A 15,652-nucleotide genomic window follows, 5' to 3' on the forward strand; every position below is an offset into this window, starting at 1 on the left:
TACCTCTGACATGATGTACAGTTAGACGGTATGTCCAGGGGGCTGGCACAGGCTGTACAATCAGGCGGTCAGTCAAAGCACAGGTCGGCTTGACTCGGTCTGAGAAGGCGACTCAAGGAGACTTGGCTCTCTGGGCTGAGGGGATGGATTTGGTTTGTGTGATCGGCAAAGGGGAATTAGTTCACAGCGTTTGGTAGGTAGAGATGGAGGGAAAACACGCAGTAGTGCTTTGAAGCTCAGCTGCAGATGGGAGAGCAATAATATTATGCCATCCAGGCAGTTGGAATTGGGAAGGCCCAGCCCAAACCCGAGGGCTGGAGCAGCAGCAGCAGGAGGAGGAAGAGGAGGAGCTGTGACTCGAGCTGGAGCTTGCTGTTGCCGTGCCAGTGGCCGGCTGGCCTATGAGAGTCGAGAGACGACCCCTCCTTCGCTGCTCTTCACTGCCACTGCACATTCGCCGCCGAACGAGTTGTGCTTTGCAGCCTCTAGTTTTTCCACTGTTTCGTTTGTTTCTCAGAACTGGCTGCATCCTCAACAACAACACCACCCACTGCATCTCGAATCGCCCTCTGCCTCGCCTCTCGCACCCCATCCTCGCCCTCTTCTCTACCTCATCCTCTCCATCCTCGTACCTCGTCGTACTCCTCTCTCTTCTCCTCCCTTCTCCTTCCATCCCCGCGGTGCACCGCGTCTAGGCTCACCTCTCACCTGCTTAGTTGGATCTCCCTGCTCGCACCTTTGCCGATCTGCAGTCGTCCCCCCACGTCCGGCCGTTGCACCGACTAAATTCGCTATCATCTTCACCTCCGACACTCCTTCTGATCGACTCCACGATGGCCTCTGCTGAGTCTGTTGCCTCTGCGAACCATGTCGACGAACCTGGTGTCGCCGACTCTCTGTCCCAGCTTAATGTGGGAGATCCACAGAACGACACGCCAAAGACCGAAGAGGAATACGCGCAATCACAATTGACCCTACGTGCTATTGTATCAACCAAGGAAGCTGGTGTCATCATCGGCAAAGCGGGAAAGAATGTTGCTGATTTACGAGAAGAGACTGGGGTCAAAGCTGGTGTCAGCAAAGTTGTCCAGGGTGTCCACGATCGCGTTTTGACCGTCACTGGCCCTCTCTCAGGCATCGCAAAAGCATATGCGCTCGTGGCCAAGGGTCTGCTTGAAGGCGCACCACAGATGGGCATGGGTGGCGTTATCCAGAATAATGGCACGCATCGTAAGCATTCTCTACAATTCCTTATTCTTCGAGCTTGGCTAACTTCCCTCTTCCAGCCATCCGTCTTCTCATTTCCCACAATCAGATGGGCACCATCATTGGCCGACAAGGACTGAAGATCAAGCATATCCAGGACGTGTCGGGAGTTCGCATGGTTGCCCAGAAAGAGATGTTGCCGCAATCCACCGAGCGTATAGTCGAGGTCCAAGGCACCCCCGAAGGTATCGACAAGGCTGTCTGGGAGATTGGCAAATGCTTGGTCGATGACTGGCAGCGTGGCACTGGGACGGTCCTTTACAATCCAGCTGTTCGGGTCCAAGTTGGGTCTGGTCCGCTCCCTCCTGCGGTCGGCACTGGTGGCATGTCTGGCGGCGCCAGCTTTGGTGGCGGTCGGTCCTACAATCGCACTGGTAACGGCGCGGATTTTAGTGAGACGCGTACGTATAACCGCAGCGCCGACGCACCACGAGGAGGAGGTATCCCCATGGTCACTGAAGACGGAGAAGAAGTCCAAACCCAGAATATCAGCATCCCCGCCGATATGGTCGGCTGTATCATCGGAAGAGGAGGAGCAAAGATCAGTGAGATCCGCAAGAGCTCTGGAGCCCGCATTTCCATCGCTAAAGCACCCCACGACGACACAGGCGAGAGGATGTTCACCATCATGGGAAGCGCCAGTGCCAACGAACGTGCCTTGTACCTCCTCTACGAAAACCTCGAGGCAGAGAAGGGCCGCAGACAGCAGGTTTCGTCCGAATGATGTGCCAATGCTGCCATGGCTCAGAACACAACAACAAATCTTTCCCCCACGCTCCTTGAAATCCTGCGTCCAAATATGTCCCGCCTCCAGACTCGACGAAATGACAGTTCGACTAAAAAAGCATACGGCATTGTTTTTTCCTTCTTCGGCGTCGGATAGATGGTGTCTTGCGCAAAGCGACATTGACGAAGCTATGATACCTTACCTCTCGCCTGGGGCGCGAGACTTTTTTGACGAATGATGACCTGATCTCGAGCTTGGACGTGACGAGCTCCATCCACCGATCCTTATTTAATGTTCTGCAACTACCCAACACCAATGCAAATCGATTCCCGACTCCAAAATGCTCATCCCTTTCCCCCACCGCTGTTCTCCATTTTCAACCTCAACACCAGAACCGTACTGTCGGAGGCTGGATTCTCCAAGGCGAAGGAAAGATAGACACTAGGTGGGAAAATAGCGGCGGAGGAGACGGCCTTCGAAATGGGTTGCCCGTGGCTTATCAAGAGGTTACGACCAAACACTTGCCTAGGGCCCTTGGCTGGTGCAGAAGAGGATAATTGGTGAGCACCTACATAACACAACTCGTGCCGGTCGAAAAGAATGAGCGTATCAGACCCGAGGACGACGGGCCTCACTCTCCGTCTCCGTAGTTCGAATGAACCCAACGAAGAAAACTTTTCGTGCAAACCTCGCTTAATTTGCAAGACTTGGATCCGAAATCCACCCAACTGCAGTCTTGATTTGCCCGGGGCCAGTGACTCGTAGATTGGTCACCGCATGTTCACAGCCTCTGACAGGCGGGATGAGACAAGTCAGCATCCGAGGGGCGGTATGTGAATCACCAGCAGCTCCTCTCACGATAGGCTAGGCGGGGTCAAATGAGGTTGCGTCAAAGTTCCTGCTGATGCCCGAATGCTGCGGCTGCCACTACCGCAGCATCCTTCTGCCCCAGGCGCTTCAGAACCCCTGGTGGTTTAAACTGTTTCGGTAGCCAATCCATTGACAAAGGTCGGAGTAATGGGGTCCGAAAATGTCCACCAGCCCCTACGAGTACAGCAACGATAACGGGGACCAAGGGCGACGTAAGGGACCTGCTTCCAGGCCTGGTATTCGTTGCCTTAAGCTGCGGGCTGTCAGATGCAGGCCAGTCCAGACACGCCCACAGAAGGACAGCTGGAAAGAGAATCGGAGTGCAGCGTGTGGTATCTCGACTCCGTCTTATGTGGAAGACAAGCCAAAGGTTACCTCGTGGCTCAGTCATTTGTGTCGTGAACTGCTAGATTGCGAGCGTGCGTTATAATTTCTCTCTTCATCAGACGACCTTGTCCAACCTCCAACCCAACAAGTCGCCCCAGTCCAGCTCTCTGCTGAGCTGGTACTGTGCATCTCGTACCCAGGCGTTTCAGGTAGCCGCCCGTTGCAGATCAACCATCCACCATCTCCAAACGGGGGTGACTTTGGGGTGACTTGGCCCTCGTCCGGCAAACCACGCTTGACGTCGACCCCGTCGTCCTCGTGGCCTCAAGGGTCTGGTTGTGGCCGGCGTGGGCAGTCAGCAAAACCAAATGCACATCCGTTTACTTTGTACTTTTTCGAATCCTCCACGCGCGTGATTGCTCTCATGCACTAATAACACAACATCTACTATCCAACAAGCCGCCTGCAACCCAGCCTTGCCTTTTCTTGGCCGAGCCGGGCAGCTTGAGGCACTATATTACCTCCGATCTGGTGTCGCCATCAAAAAGGCATTCGGCGTGCAAGGCACAATTGAACTTGGCGCCTGCGTCCGAACCTCGACTGCACCGTCGTGCAACGGGCAACAGAACACGACGAGATTTGCCTCCCACCCGCTGCAGGATTCCGCCACGACCACTTCCATAACCCCTCTTGCCCCCGAACTTGAACTCTGTCGAGCCTGCTTATAGAAAGAGAGAGCTATACAAAATCAAGGAAATCCTGCCGGTGGACTGGAAAGCTCTGCCATTTCCCACACATCATCATCCTTCCAACCGAAGCTGAGCGCACCCTTTATCAAATCATGTCTTCCCCGGTGCCGCTTCTTCGGCCACCTGTTCCTGGTGCTCGAAGCTCAAGCGGTAGCCGGACCCCTCGTTTGACACTGGGAATCCCCCCTTCCCCCAACCAACGACCTGTGGCCGGAGAAGGAGAACCCGCTGCTGAAGTCCCCCGCTTCAGCCTCGCGGCATCTGGAGCAAAGGGGCCACCAAAATTATCTCTTGCAACACCTATGGGAAGTCTGGGCTCAGTACAAGAAGGAGGAGCCAGTTTAAGACCACAGATACAACCACTGAATATATCCGCAGTGACAGGAAATGAAGCCATCAGCAGGCCTAGGGGGGATAGTTTCCATGCCGCCAGCGTTCCCGGATCTGCTTCGTCGTCCACATATTCTGCCCTCTCCTTCGCCATGCATGGCAGGCAAACTGGGACGCCTGATCCATCCTCGGCGATAAGTTCGATCTACTCAGAGGCTAGCATCGGCGGGACCTCGATGGAAAGAGAATCAAGTATGGGTGGATTGTCAGTGGACTTTGAGAAACTGGCAATCGAGAAGGGCCGACCGCTTGATGTGGAAGACCTGGACGACGAAGGCTGGGGTGCAGCGAGTGAACAGAAGAAAATCATCGAATTGGGTTCTCTGGGTGAAGGTGCCGGAGGTGCGGTGACACGGTGCATGCTGGAAGGCGGCAAGACAATTTTCGCTCTCAAGGTATGTCTGTATTCACCAGATTCTGTCGAGACAGCTGTCTCTAATATTGACTCCTCGCACAGATTATCACAACCAGCCCCGACCCGGACGTGAAAAAGCAGATCCTTCGTGAACTCAAATTCAACAAGAACTGCACGTCCGAATATATCTGCCAATACTACGGCGCTTTCATGGACAAATCCTCCAGCACGATATCAATAGCAATGGAGTTCTGCGAGGGTGGCAGCCTGGACAGCATATACCGCGAGGTCAAGAAACTGGGCGGCAGAACGGGAGAAAAGGTCCTGGGCAAGATCGCGGAAGGCGTGTTGCATGGTCTCACATATCTCAACAGTAGGAAGATCATACACAGAGGTAAGCCACAGAAACGCGGCACTCGGACTTTCTTTGGAGACTTACTGACATGGTGCAATGTAGACATCAAGCCCTCTAACATCCTTCTCTGCCGCAACGGGCAGGTCAAGCTCTGCGACTTTGGTGTTTCCGGCGAATTCGGCACAAAAGGTGACGCCAATACCTTCATTGGCACATCCTACTACATGGCTCCCGAAAGGATACAGGGGCAGTCCTATACCATCACCTCCGACGTGTGGTCTTTGGGTGTGACACTGTTGGAAGTTGCCCAGCATCGCTTCCCTTTCCCCGCCGATGGGACGGAAATGCAACCTCGTGCGGGCCTGATTGATCTGCTCACATATATTGTGGCCCAGCCGATTCCGAGGTTAAAAGATGAGCCCGAGAACGGCATCAAGTGGAGCGACATGTTCAAGTACTTCGTCGAATGCTGTTTGGAGAAGGAGCCCCCCAGGCGAGCCACACCATGGCGAATGCTCGAGCACCCGTGGATGGTTGAGATGAAGGCCAAGAAGGTCAGTATGAGCTCCTTCTTGAAACAGGTGTGGGATTGGAAAGATTGAGTGTACGACGGATTATCTGGGACAGAGCTGGATCCCTTGAGATGTTGAGTTGGATATGGACGGCTACGAGGAAGCGAGTCTTGGATTTTGTGACGTGATCCCATGGAGGAAAATACGAACCGATTAATGCTGGAATGAAGGGAAGCAAAGGCTTCTAATGAGCAAGGCCAAACGGCTCCTCTTTAGGTTAACCACTCGCCGAGGGTTTGCCTGACTTCAAGGACTGGGGCGAGTCCCCAAAAATGCCTTTGAGGAATGCTTCGACTGGGACCGTCTGGTTTGGGGTGCGAAACCGGGCCTTCGTTTGGACAGGATGCGAAGACGTCTTTTGTCCATCAAGACGGACCTGCGGCGGTTCGATGGCTCAAGAGCGCGAGGCCGCTGCAATGCGAGCAGCCATATAGTGAGTATAGTGAGGACCATATCCGAAGGGGAGAGAGCGAAAGAATATCACATTAATCCGCCGAGAAGCGGTTCTACTCTAAATCCTCAATCCCAACACGCCTCACAGTTTTCCCGTGCAAGTGTCACTACGTCTAAAGCTTGGCTTTATCTGCAATCAATGTATATCCCTTGGGGTAGCTTTCGAGACGGTCCTTCTGCATCTCCCCGACATTGCGGATTCCGGCCGTGAGCATGGAGATGTCGAATTCAGCGAGGAGAGATTTCATGACGTGGCGGACCCCTTCTTCGCCCATAATGCTGTTGTTTTCGAACTGTGAGTATAGGCTGGCAACAACTCGACGAGGATTCGGCAGTTGGTGGGAAGTATTAACGTACCTCAGCCCATAGATCCACATGCGACCTACCCAGACGAATTTCGCGCCCAGACACAATGCCTTGATGACATCCGAGGCGCCTCTCACGCCCGAGTCAAACATGACGGTCAGTTTCTCGCCGATGCCAGCGTTGATGATGTTCTCGAGCGCGTCAAGGCTGGCAATTGCCCCGTCCACTTGGCGGCCCGCATGGTTGGAAACAACGATACCGTCCACACCCAAGTCCACGCAGTGTTGGGCATCGGCGACGGATTGGATGCTGTGGGATTCGACAAAGAATATCAAAAGTTAGAGACGCTGGTCAAAAATTCTGATGGGATGGTGGGGCATCAATCCAATGGCACAGAACTAACCCTTTGATACAAAACGGCTTTCCGCCACTCAACTCCTTCCACGTCTTGATCAACCAAGGGATCTTCTCCCAGCTGAAGGCGCGTCCGTGCCAGACATTGTCGATCCACATTGCACCAGCCTCCTCGGGTTGCTTCTTCGGGTCGATCCCGGCCTCTTCCATGCGTTTCTGGAATACCGGGTCTGCGAGTCCTAGGTCCGCCCCGATGCCGCGGTAGAAGGCGTAATTGGAGGTTGCGACATCGTCATGGCGCCAGCCCAGTTGCCAGGTGTCGGTCGTGAGGATACATGCCGTATAGCCATTGTCGACTGCTCTCTTCAGCAGGGAGACAGCCAGCTCGTCGTCATGGGGCAGATAGAGTTGGAAAAATCGGACGGGGGAATCGTTGTCTGCGCCTTCGACGTGGACTGCGTCGGGCATTTGGCGACCGGCGTCGTTGGAGGCAGCAACATCTTCGATCGTGCTCGATCCGGCCGTGCTGAGGGCATAGGGCAAGCGAAGTTGGCCCGCGACTTTTGCAACGGGGAGCTCGCCCTTGGGATGGTAGATCTTGTTGATGCCGATGGGGGCAAATCCAATTGGGGCAGAGACCTTGTGGCCAAACAATGTCGTGGTAGTGTCTCGCTCGTTGACATCGACGAGCTGATGCGGAATTAGTCGGTGCCGGAAAAAGGCCTGCCGGTTGGCCAGGTGAGTCCAGCTGTTGCCAGCATTGCTCTGAGCATACAATCGTCCATTGATGGACAGAGACTCTTCGGCACGCGCTTCCAGCTTGTCTGGCCGCGTATTGAATGGGGCTACTTTGCCCTCATTCAGCGACCAGAAGGAGTCGCGCTGTTCTTGCATCCAGTGAGGAGTGCTGCGGTGATAGAGCTTGGGGATCCGAGGGTCACTCATTTTGGAAGGGCAGATAGGTCTAGAGACGAGTCGTCTAAATGTTTCGAAGTGAAGATACCTAGGTATCGAAGGTTATCTCTTGTATTCGTAGAAGTGCTGTATTTTATCTCGAAATTAGTCTGCGGAAAGCTCCCAAAATCACTGTTGATTTATACGTAGAAACAACACAACAGCCTTGCAGTCGTGGTGATCGGACAGCGGTCCATGTCATATTGTATTAGACGGTGTGTTTTCCGGGAGATCCAGCATGATCGTCACCACTACGCAAAGCAGGGGGAAGATGACGTTGAGATGGAACGGTAGATGTCGTGAGGCACTAGAATCTGATTGATCGAGGTGGAGACACGCATAGCGATGGAGATCGAAGCTTGTCGTGGCTTGTGCTGCCAGTGCGTGAACTTTTATTTCTTCTTCAGTTCGTCGGAGCCCCACGCCGGATCATATTCCGGACGCACTTTATTCCATCGAGGACTGTTGTACTCGGTATTTGTTGATGAGTTCCAAGGTTCTCATCTTCAAGGGCGCCGCAACAATGTCCGAAGCTGACTTCTTTCCATCACTTCTCAGACACTGAGAAGAAGATGCCACTTCTCTGACATCCCCCTGCACAAGACGACACTCGACGACTGACAGCTTCTACCGCCACCACCAGCAGCGATCCTCCGGCTCCTCAAACCTTCATCCTTCCTGCTGTCCTTGCGGTATCCTGCTCTGCCCACCACTTCCCAAATGCTTCCTTTGCGTCCTTGAGCGCATCAAAGCTCAACAGATCTTCCTGATACCCACTATCTATCCATTTCCACTTGGTTTGACTGCGGTACCAGTCCAGCTTCGCCAACGCCGCGTCCCTCTCCTCCTGCTCCGGACCGTCGTGAAGATGGAAATATTTCCGATTGGTGACGGCGCCTAGCACATTGACCGTGGTCCGCGACTTTCGGAGCGTCTCATACAGCTTGAGGACTGCTGAGATGTGATCCTCCGACCCTGAAGCTGTGTCGGTGCTGGCTGGCTTGTGGGCAACTTGGCCCAGCAGAAATCCAAGCACAGCACCATCCTCCACGGCCATTGCTGCCCCTTGTGCCTGGTATGGCAAGGTCGGATGACATGCATCCCCTAGCAACGCAACGTGACCCTGCAGCGGATGCTATCAGTCGACTGCTTCCCAGCTGTCTGATGGGACTCACCTGTGTCCATTTCTCCAGCTCTTGGTGATGACAAAGCTTCCATTTCAACACCGAGGAAATGCACGAGATCAATTTCACCAGGCTACCGAGGTCAGCATGTGGATCTGCCAGTCGTCTTCCGCCGCCTACATTTCGTCCCAACCTTCGAACGTCATCCTCATCTCGTCGAGGTCTCCTTTGACGGTCCTGACACCAGTGGGAAGATTGTCTGGCCGAAGTAGCACGAGGTTGAACTCGGCGCCGCCACGCACCGGATAAAACACACAATGTTTATCAGGCCCCATCCAAAGCGTCACCGTTTTCTTAGAGCATAGGTCTTCGACCCGCGGATCATTCAGCTCCAACAGTTGTTGACGCGAGAAAGTCGCCCGATATGCGAGATCTCCGGTTTCGACTGGTGGCGAAGGGTGCCCCAGAATGGCGTCGCGCGTGGATGACCAGAGCCCTAGAAGCGTCAAAACGAGCCTCAAGCAGAAACATGGCTGGGCATCATTCACCATCAGCTCCGATGATGACATCTCCCTTGATCACCTCTCCATCCAACAATGTTACTTCGGTACGGTCAAATTCGAGCCCTGTCACGTTGGTATTTAGCTTCACCTCCGCTCCAAGCCTCTTTGCCTCCTCGAGCAATATGGCATGGTAATCTTGTCGGTGGATGACCCTGTCTACAGTCAGCAGCCAGCAAGTTGGCTTTCTGGCGCAGGTTAGAACGCACATCCATGGTGCGCCCATTTTCTTGATGAATTGTTCATCTACAGGCCTTGAAGCCAAGAGCTGCCCATTCCGATATCTCCTCATATCATGCCACTCTAGCTGAACAGCAAGCTTCTCGAATAACGGCAAGAGGCCGTAGCTTCGCAAGATCTTTCCTGCGTTTGGCGGAATTTGGATGCCAGCGCCAACCTTTCAATTCAGTCAACATCATCTTAAGCGGTTCGACCTTTAGGATTCACCCACGGCAGTGATTGCTGGTGCCTTTTCCAACACCAAGACATTAAGTCCTTGATGTCGACAGGCGATGCTGCATGAAAGGCCCCCCAGCCCAGCCCCTACTATGATGACCTTGAGTGGAGAAGTATTTCCCATCTTTCTATGGGACCAAGTCTTCATATACCACCACGAAGATGCGTCATGGCCAGCTTTTATATCAACACTTGAGTGATGGCGCAATTGAATTCCTTTTCACTATTCCATGCATCAATCAAAGTACTGGCATGCATTCGCGGAGACTCTCTGGAGGAATTATTTTCTTGCCAGAGCCTGGGCACGGCTTTTAGGTGTTTGTGGGTTACGCCGTGCTGGCAGCAGCTTCCGCTGATTTACGGCAGATATTGACCTTGCGGTGAGCTCGGGCGGGACTTCTGCCGAGCGGCGATCGATATTGGTGCGCCATAACTGCGGCAAATGATGAACGCAGACTTCTTTGGGTTATCCCAAAGGCCATGATGCATAAGGTTCCGCTGATATGATCATGGGACCTACCCAAACAGCAAGTCAAAGCGTCTCTACCCTACATCGTATTCCAAAAGGAGAGTGGTTTTTGGCTTTTGTCCATCGGTCACAGTCAACACTATTTGATCAAGCTAGGATCTCGACTGTATCACCGTGGGCTCAAGCTTGTACAATGTAAGATGCCGTCCCTCGGAGCGGACTTCCCTCTTGCCGGAGATGATCTGAGTCATCCTAGATTCTTCGAAAGGGATTGCCCTACCGAGTAGCCAGCTCGCGGCTTTTCGGTACGGGCGAGACCTGGCAGCCAGGGCGATTCAAACAAAGAAGGGAGAGTATCCGACGTGTCGACTCCTAGACATCGAACAAGTGGGCTCTTTCCGGTATTGCCTTGGTGCCTTGCGTCGCCCAACACAACTTCCTAAAGAGGTAGATACAGGGTAGGAATATGCCTGCTCGAAAGCGTTTCCGAATCGACTATGCGGTCATTGTATGGGCACGGTCTTTCGCGTTGCCTTGCTTTTACCGATCCACGTGACAGCCCTCGCCATATCTGTTCGACGTCCGACAAGGCTGCTGACAGTCCGGACGCCGGTATAACGGCCACTATCAAGCAATATTGGGGTACAGAAATGTTGAGTTTCTCACAGATCCTACCAGCAGAAACACCGTTTTGACGGGGGCGAGGCTGAACGCAGCTTTGAGCGAGATATCTGACCTTTTCCGGCATCGATCTGCTCAAGCGTATGCATTACAGGGCAAAGACGTGTATATTTTCCACCATGGCTACTACGTCGCCTAGGTGCCTACCTCATCTGACAAACCCGCAACAAATGTGTAATTTTTTTGATTCCTACCGACCTAGGGTTCCTGATGACAAGTATCGTTTGGTGGTCGAAGAGTCCGCACAAGGTGAGAGTGTTCTGCTACCCTCGCCGAGTTTTTTCATGCTTTCTTTTGCACCTCCATATTAATGACGATCGTCTTTGCTTGCAAATATCCTTTGAGGCCTTCATGCCCGCTCTCCCTTCCTTGCCCTGATTGCTTGTATCCGCCGAACGGCGTCTGTGGAGTTGTCTTGTATGCCTGGTTCACTCCCACATTTCCAGCCTCAAGCTTGGAGGCCACGCGCAATGCTCGCGCAATATCGGCTGTGAAAACAGAGGCTGTAGCTGTTAGCACTTCTTCATCATTTCGGGGAAAGCCTTCGACCTACATCCAAGACCATAAGTGGTATCGTTGGCCATGGCGATGGCATCCTCCTCAGTCTTAAATGTCTTGACAGCAATCACAGGGCCAAATATCTCGTCGGTGAAGACACGGCTCCGTGCATCAGGATTGAGAAGGACAGTAGGCTGCACGAACGTGCCCTTGTCGCCCAACCGCCCTCCTCCGGTCAAAACTTCGATGCCCTCGGCCTTACCGTCGTTCAGGAATCCCATGACGCGATCGAATTGTTTCTTGTCAGCCAGTGGCCCATATGCGGTCTCGGCCAAAGAAGGATCGCCCATTTTCTTTGCCTCATTTTCAAAAGCCTTCTTAATCCCTTCGATGAACTTTGGGGCAATGCCCTCTTGCACGAGGACTCTGGACGAGGCAAAACAAACTTGTCCGGAGTTCCGCAGGAAACCCCCTGAGTTGTGCAGGAGAGCATTATCCAAATCGGCATCGTCGAAGATCAAGGCGGGAGATTTACCTCCCAACTCCAAGGAGACATGTTTCATGTTGGATTTTGCGGCCGCGATTTGGACTGCTCGTCCTCCGGCGGCGGAGCCAGTGAAGGCAATCTTGGCAATGCTCATGTGAGATGCCAGCATTGCACCCACCGGCGCAGCACCTATGACGATGTTGATCACGCCGGGAGGAAATCCAGCTTCCTTGATCAATTCTCCATAGAGTGCTGCGCCGAGGGGTGATTTCTCCGAGGGCTTGAAGACAAACGTGTTTCCAGCAGCGAGAGCGGCGGCCATTTTCCAGGCTGCCAGGGCGTGAGTGCCGTTCCAAGCAGCAATACCTGCACAGACGCCAAGGGGCTCATAGGCGACAATCTTATAAGAGCCGTCGCCCTCCGGAGGATAGCTTTCACCGGCGATCTTGCCGGCATAGCCAGCATAATAGCGCCAGATTGCGGCTGGACCGTGAACAAAGCCTTTGGCAAGAGTGATGGGCTGGCCCATGCATATCGTCTCGAGTTTCCCGAGGCGTTCGGCGTTGGCGTCCAAGAGATCAGCAAACTTGAGCATGATGGAGGCGCGCTTGGCGCCGGGAGTCGAGGACCAGCCGGGGAACGCGGCTTTGGCGGCAGCGACAGCCCTGTCGACGTCGGCCTCGGAAGCCACCTGGACTTTGTCGGTGACTAGGGTGTCATCGTTGGGGTTGTAGATGGACAGCGTCTCTCCCGACGAGGAGGGGACGTACTGGGTTGGTGAGCTGGAGTCAGACGTGGAAGAGGGTGAGGAGGACTTACCTCGCCATTGATGAAGAGATTGGTTTGGTACGACATGTTGTTTTTGGGTGGTGGTGGTAGTTGTGCTGGACGATGAAGACGGCAAGCTTACCTAGTGATATGATGAGAGAATTAGGAAACGTCGGCGACAGGATGAGGCTGGTATTGCTGTCTGTGCTTGTGATATGGAGGTAATATAGATCATGAAGCCGTGAGATGGTTACCCCGCACCTGGCACCGAACCGGGCCAGCCAGAGTCGCCAGAATCCCCAGCATTGTGCGGCCTTCCGAGGATATGGATTGCTTGGTGTTTGGCTCTGCCGTCACCATTACCATTACCATCTCCATCTCCAACAATATATTGGGTTGTAGTGGGAGCTTGTCAAGCTTGTCGAGCTCTGCGCTTGGAGGTCGCTGCTTTTGTCCATCCGGGTTTAGGGCTAGTGAGGCTGTCGGATCCCTGCGTACTTAGGTACCTACCTACCTAGGTAGAGGTAGCGAGGGTGCGAGGGTACCCAGGTACCTAGGGTATTACCTGGGATAGGCAGCCCCCTTCCCTACCCAGGTATGCGTGTCGAACGCCAACGAGGCTCACAAAGCCCCCCAACTTCAAGGCCTCTCATTGCTCGCCTCTGGTGCACGTTCCCCGGCCTCACCCCCTCAGCCAATCAACCCGCCATGGTCGGACTTTGTCTCTTGGCAACATCTTCACGGCAAGGCGATTGCAACCTCGTCCTCTACCGACACCTTATACTCGCGACGGCGCGCCCAAGTTTGCCAATGATGCTGCAGTAAGCAGATGGCCAGGAGAGCTTCCACCAACAGCAGAGCGCATTGCAGGAGAATCGGCCACCCGTGGAGCTCCAGGAACCGATCCAGCAGGGCCATGAAAATGTCTGCTGCATCATGCAATCCTCACAGCAATCTGTTTCTTTCCTTACAGGCCTGCTCACTGATCTCTTGACCTCCTTCAACACCCTCACGAACCAGCTCTACCAGAACGTCATGTTTGTGCGACTCCGCGACGTGCTGCTTGTTGGCACAGTCGCCCGTCGGGTTGCGGCCCAAGCCAACTGCTCCTCTACGACCTCGGTGGATTTGACATGGCATCCTCCCAATGCCACCAATATCAACAACCTGGCCTTCGTCGTCAATGGCACCGGTGTTGATGGATTTATCTTCAACTCCTCCACCACCCCAGCTTCGACCGCCTACGACACGTACAACTGGTGCAACATGCCGCATACGCGCCGTCAAGAGTACCCTCGCGTTGCCCAGGGCTACACTTTGGAATATGTCGAGCTTGTAGGTCCATCTCGAGGCTTGGGCGACCTCACCAAGTAAGCAATGAGGGGCTGACAGAGTTTGCAGATTCATCGTCACCACAAGCGCACCCCGTATGCTTCCAACACATTTCCTCGCGAATCCTACGCCTGGGACTGTGGCGACGAGGCTTTGTTCTTCTATGGCGCGCCAGAACCAGACGGATCCTCCGCCCAGGTCAATTGGCAAGTGTACACCTCTCCATCCAACCCTTTGGCCCCACAGGGGTTCAATGGAACTTGCCAATTTCCGCAAATCTCTGGTGCGGGTCTGAACGACTCTCGCCAGCATGGTCGCGATCTCTTCGGCGTGTATCATGACTTGCTCGGCTTTCTGCCTTCTCGCTACAACTCGTCCCTGGTCAAGTACCGCGTCACGAACAACGTCATCACCTCGCAAGTCGCCGGTCAAATAGTCGAGGGCGAGTATTCGGGCCGTCGAAACACCCCCTTCGCTGTGCTCATCCAGCCCGACAGTGTCGATAGTCTGGAACCAGCATATACATGCTCCGCAGCCAGTGATCTCTATGCTTCCTACGGCGTTGGCAGTGACGCTGCCAATTGGACGCTGCACCTCAACGACTCGGTCTCCCTGTATGCAAAGCTCGACTCGGTGAGCGGCGTCAACGCCACCGATCCTGATTGGCACAACTGGTTCGACCATTACTTTGACAACCTGTCCGCTCGCTTGTGTCACCAGAAGCCCCTGCCGTGCCAGATCGGGAACTCGTCCAACTGCATTACCGAGGCGGACGCCGACGCCGTTTTCCGGCGAGGCCAGTACGAGTACTCGTTCATCTACCGCGACAGTCCCTCGTCGCTCCCAGCGTCCGTTGGGAGCTACGGCATCTACATGGCCGAGCTCGCACAGAATCTCCGCGACGCGATCAATGGCACCTCTCCCGTCATCTACACGCACAACGTCGCGCACGACGGCTCCTTGTCCCGGCTGCTCAGCATTCTGCAAGTCGACGTCATGGTCTGGCCCGGCATGGGCTCTGAGGTCGTCTTCGAACTCTACTCCAAGCAAGGGTGTTACTATCTGCGCGTGCTGTGGGGCGGCCAGGTGCTGCGGAGCTCGAACCCGACTCTCGGTCTGATGGACCTCATCCCGGTCCAGACGTTCCTGTCGTACATAGATGGTTTGGTTGGAGTCGGCGCGAGCAAAGTCCCCGGTCTGTGCGGGAGTTCATAGGTAACCTTGGCCGCCGAGAATACCCTCGGCCCCAACAGTCTATAGAAGTCACAAAATGGGATGGATGATAGAAGCTACTCAAACAGGCTGTGCTAGAACAATGAAATCACTAGACCAGTGGCCCACAATCAACATGGGACGTAAGCTTTTCCCAGAAGGATTTGGAGGAACCCGTGGCCACTGGCATTGAAGAAGGACATTAAGAACCGTCACATCAGATCCCCCCCTCTCTTGCCTTCCCCCTTTCCGTCACCACTTCCTCATATCGATGATACAAGAAAGAACTACATCAACATCATGAAGAAATGTCCTCATTGCCAAGCATGGTCCCTCGTGGTGATCGGAAAATGTCTTACCGGGGGGACGCACAGGTTTTCCACTTGC

At 54.1% G+C, this 15,652-nt stretch overlaps 6 protein-coding genes across 6 annotated transcripts; 3 read left to right on the forward strand and 3 right to left on the reverse strand.

The window, feature by feature from the left end:
* Nucleotides 1–833: 833 nt before the first annotated feature.
* Nucleotides 834–1,990, forward strand: Z520_03774 (uncharacterized protein; the record flags this gene model as incomplete). The annotated part of the gene is made up of 2 exons (XM_016774284.1): nucleotides 834–1,230; nucleotides 1,287–1,990. 2 exons carry the CDS (start codon nucleotides 834–836, stop codon nucleotides 1,988–1,990), a joined length of 1,101 nt encoding a protein of 366 aa, XP_016634211.1.
* Nucleotides 1,991–4,031: 2,041 nt separating this feature from the next.
* Z520_03775 (uncharacterized protein) lies at nucleotides 4,032–5,641 on the forward strand (the record flags this gene model as incomplete). The annotated part of the gene is made up of 3 exons (XM_016774285.1): nucleotides 4,032–4,724; nucleotides 4,787–5,078; nucleotides 5,142–5,641. The coding sequence occupies 3 exons, from the start codon at nucleotides 4,032–4,034 to the stop codon at nucleotides 5,639–5,641; spliced, it is 1,485 nt and encodes a 494-aa protein (XP_016634212.1).
* A 536-nt stretch (nucleotides 5,642–6,177) lies between these two features.
* On the reverse strand, nucleotides 6,178–7,669 carry Z520_03776 (uncharacterized protein; the record flags this gene model as incomplete). The annotated part of the gene is made up of 3 exons (XM_016774286.1): nucleotides 6,178–6,343; nucleotides 6,422–6,679; nucleotides 6,774–7,669. The coding sequence occupies 3 exons, from the start codon at nucleotides 7,667–7,669 to the stop codon at nucleotides 6,178–6,180; spliced, it is 1,320 nt and encodes a 439-aa protein (XP_016634213.1).
* Nucleotides 7,670–8,339: 670 nt separating this feature from the next.
* Nucleotides 8,340–9,942, reverse strand: Z520_03777 (uncharacterized protein; the record flags this gene model as incomplete). Its single annotated transcript, XM_016774287.1, has 6 exons — nucleotides 8,340–8,801; nucleotides 8,854–8,935; nucleotides 8,983–9,298; nucleotides 9,351–9,517; nucleotides 9,572–9,759; nucleotides 9,814–9,942. The coding sequence occupies 6 exons, from the start codon at nucleotides 9,940–9,942 to the stop codon at nucleotides 8,340–8,342; spliced, it is 1,344 nt and encodes a 447-aa protein (XP_016634214.1).
* Nucleotides 9,943–11,250: 1,308 nt separating this feature from the next.
* On the reverse strand, nucleotides 11,251–12,808 carry Z520_03778 (uncharacterized protein; the record flags this gene model as incomplete). Its single annotated transcript, XM_016774288.1, has 3 exons — nucleotides 11,251–11,471; nucleotides 11,522–12,722; nucleotides 12,773–12,808. 3 exons carry the CDS (start codon nucleotides 12,806–12,808, stop codon nucleotides 11,251–11,253), a joined length of 1,458 nt encoding a protein of 485 aa, XP_016634215.1.
* An 849-nt stretch (nucleotides 12,809–13,657) lies between these two features.
* Z520_03779 (uncharacterized protein) lies at nucleotides 13,658–15,268 on the forward strand (the record flags this gene model as incomplete). Its single annotated transcript, XM_016774289.1, has 2 exons — nucleotides 13,658–14,056; nucleotides 14,123–15,268. 2 exons carry the CDS (start codon nucleotides 13,658–13,660, stop codon nucleotides 15,266–15,268), a joined length of 1,545 nt encoding a protein of 514 aa, XP_016634216.1.
* Nucleotides 15,269–15,652: the final 384 nt, after the last annotated feature.

This window comes from Fonsecaea multimorphosa (assembly GCF_000836435.1).
Source record: "Fonsecaea multimorphosa CBS 102226 unplaced genomic scaffold supercont1.6, whole genome shotgun sequence".
Taxonomy (NCBI): domain Eukaryota; kingdom Fungi; phylum Ascomycota; class Eurotiomycetes; order Chaetothyriales; family Herpotrichiellaceae; genus Fonsecaea; species Fonsecaea multimorphosa.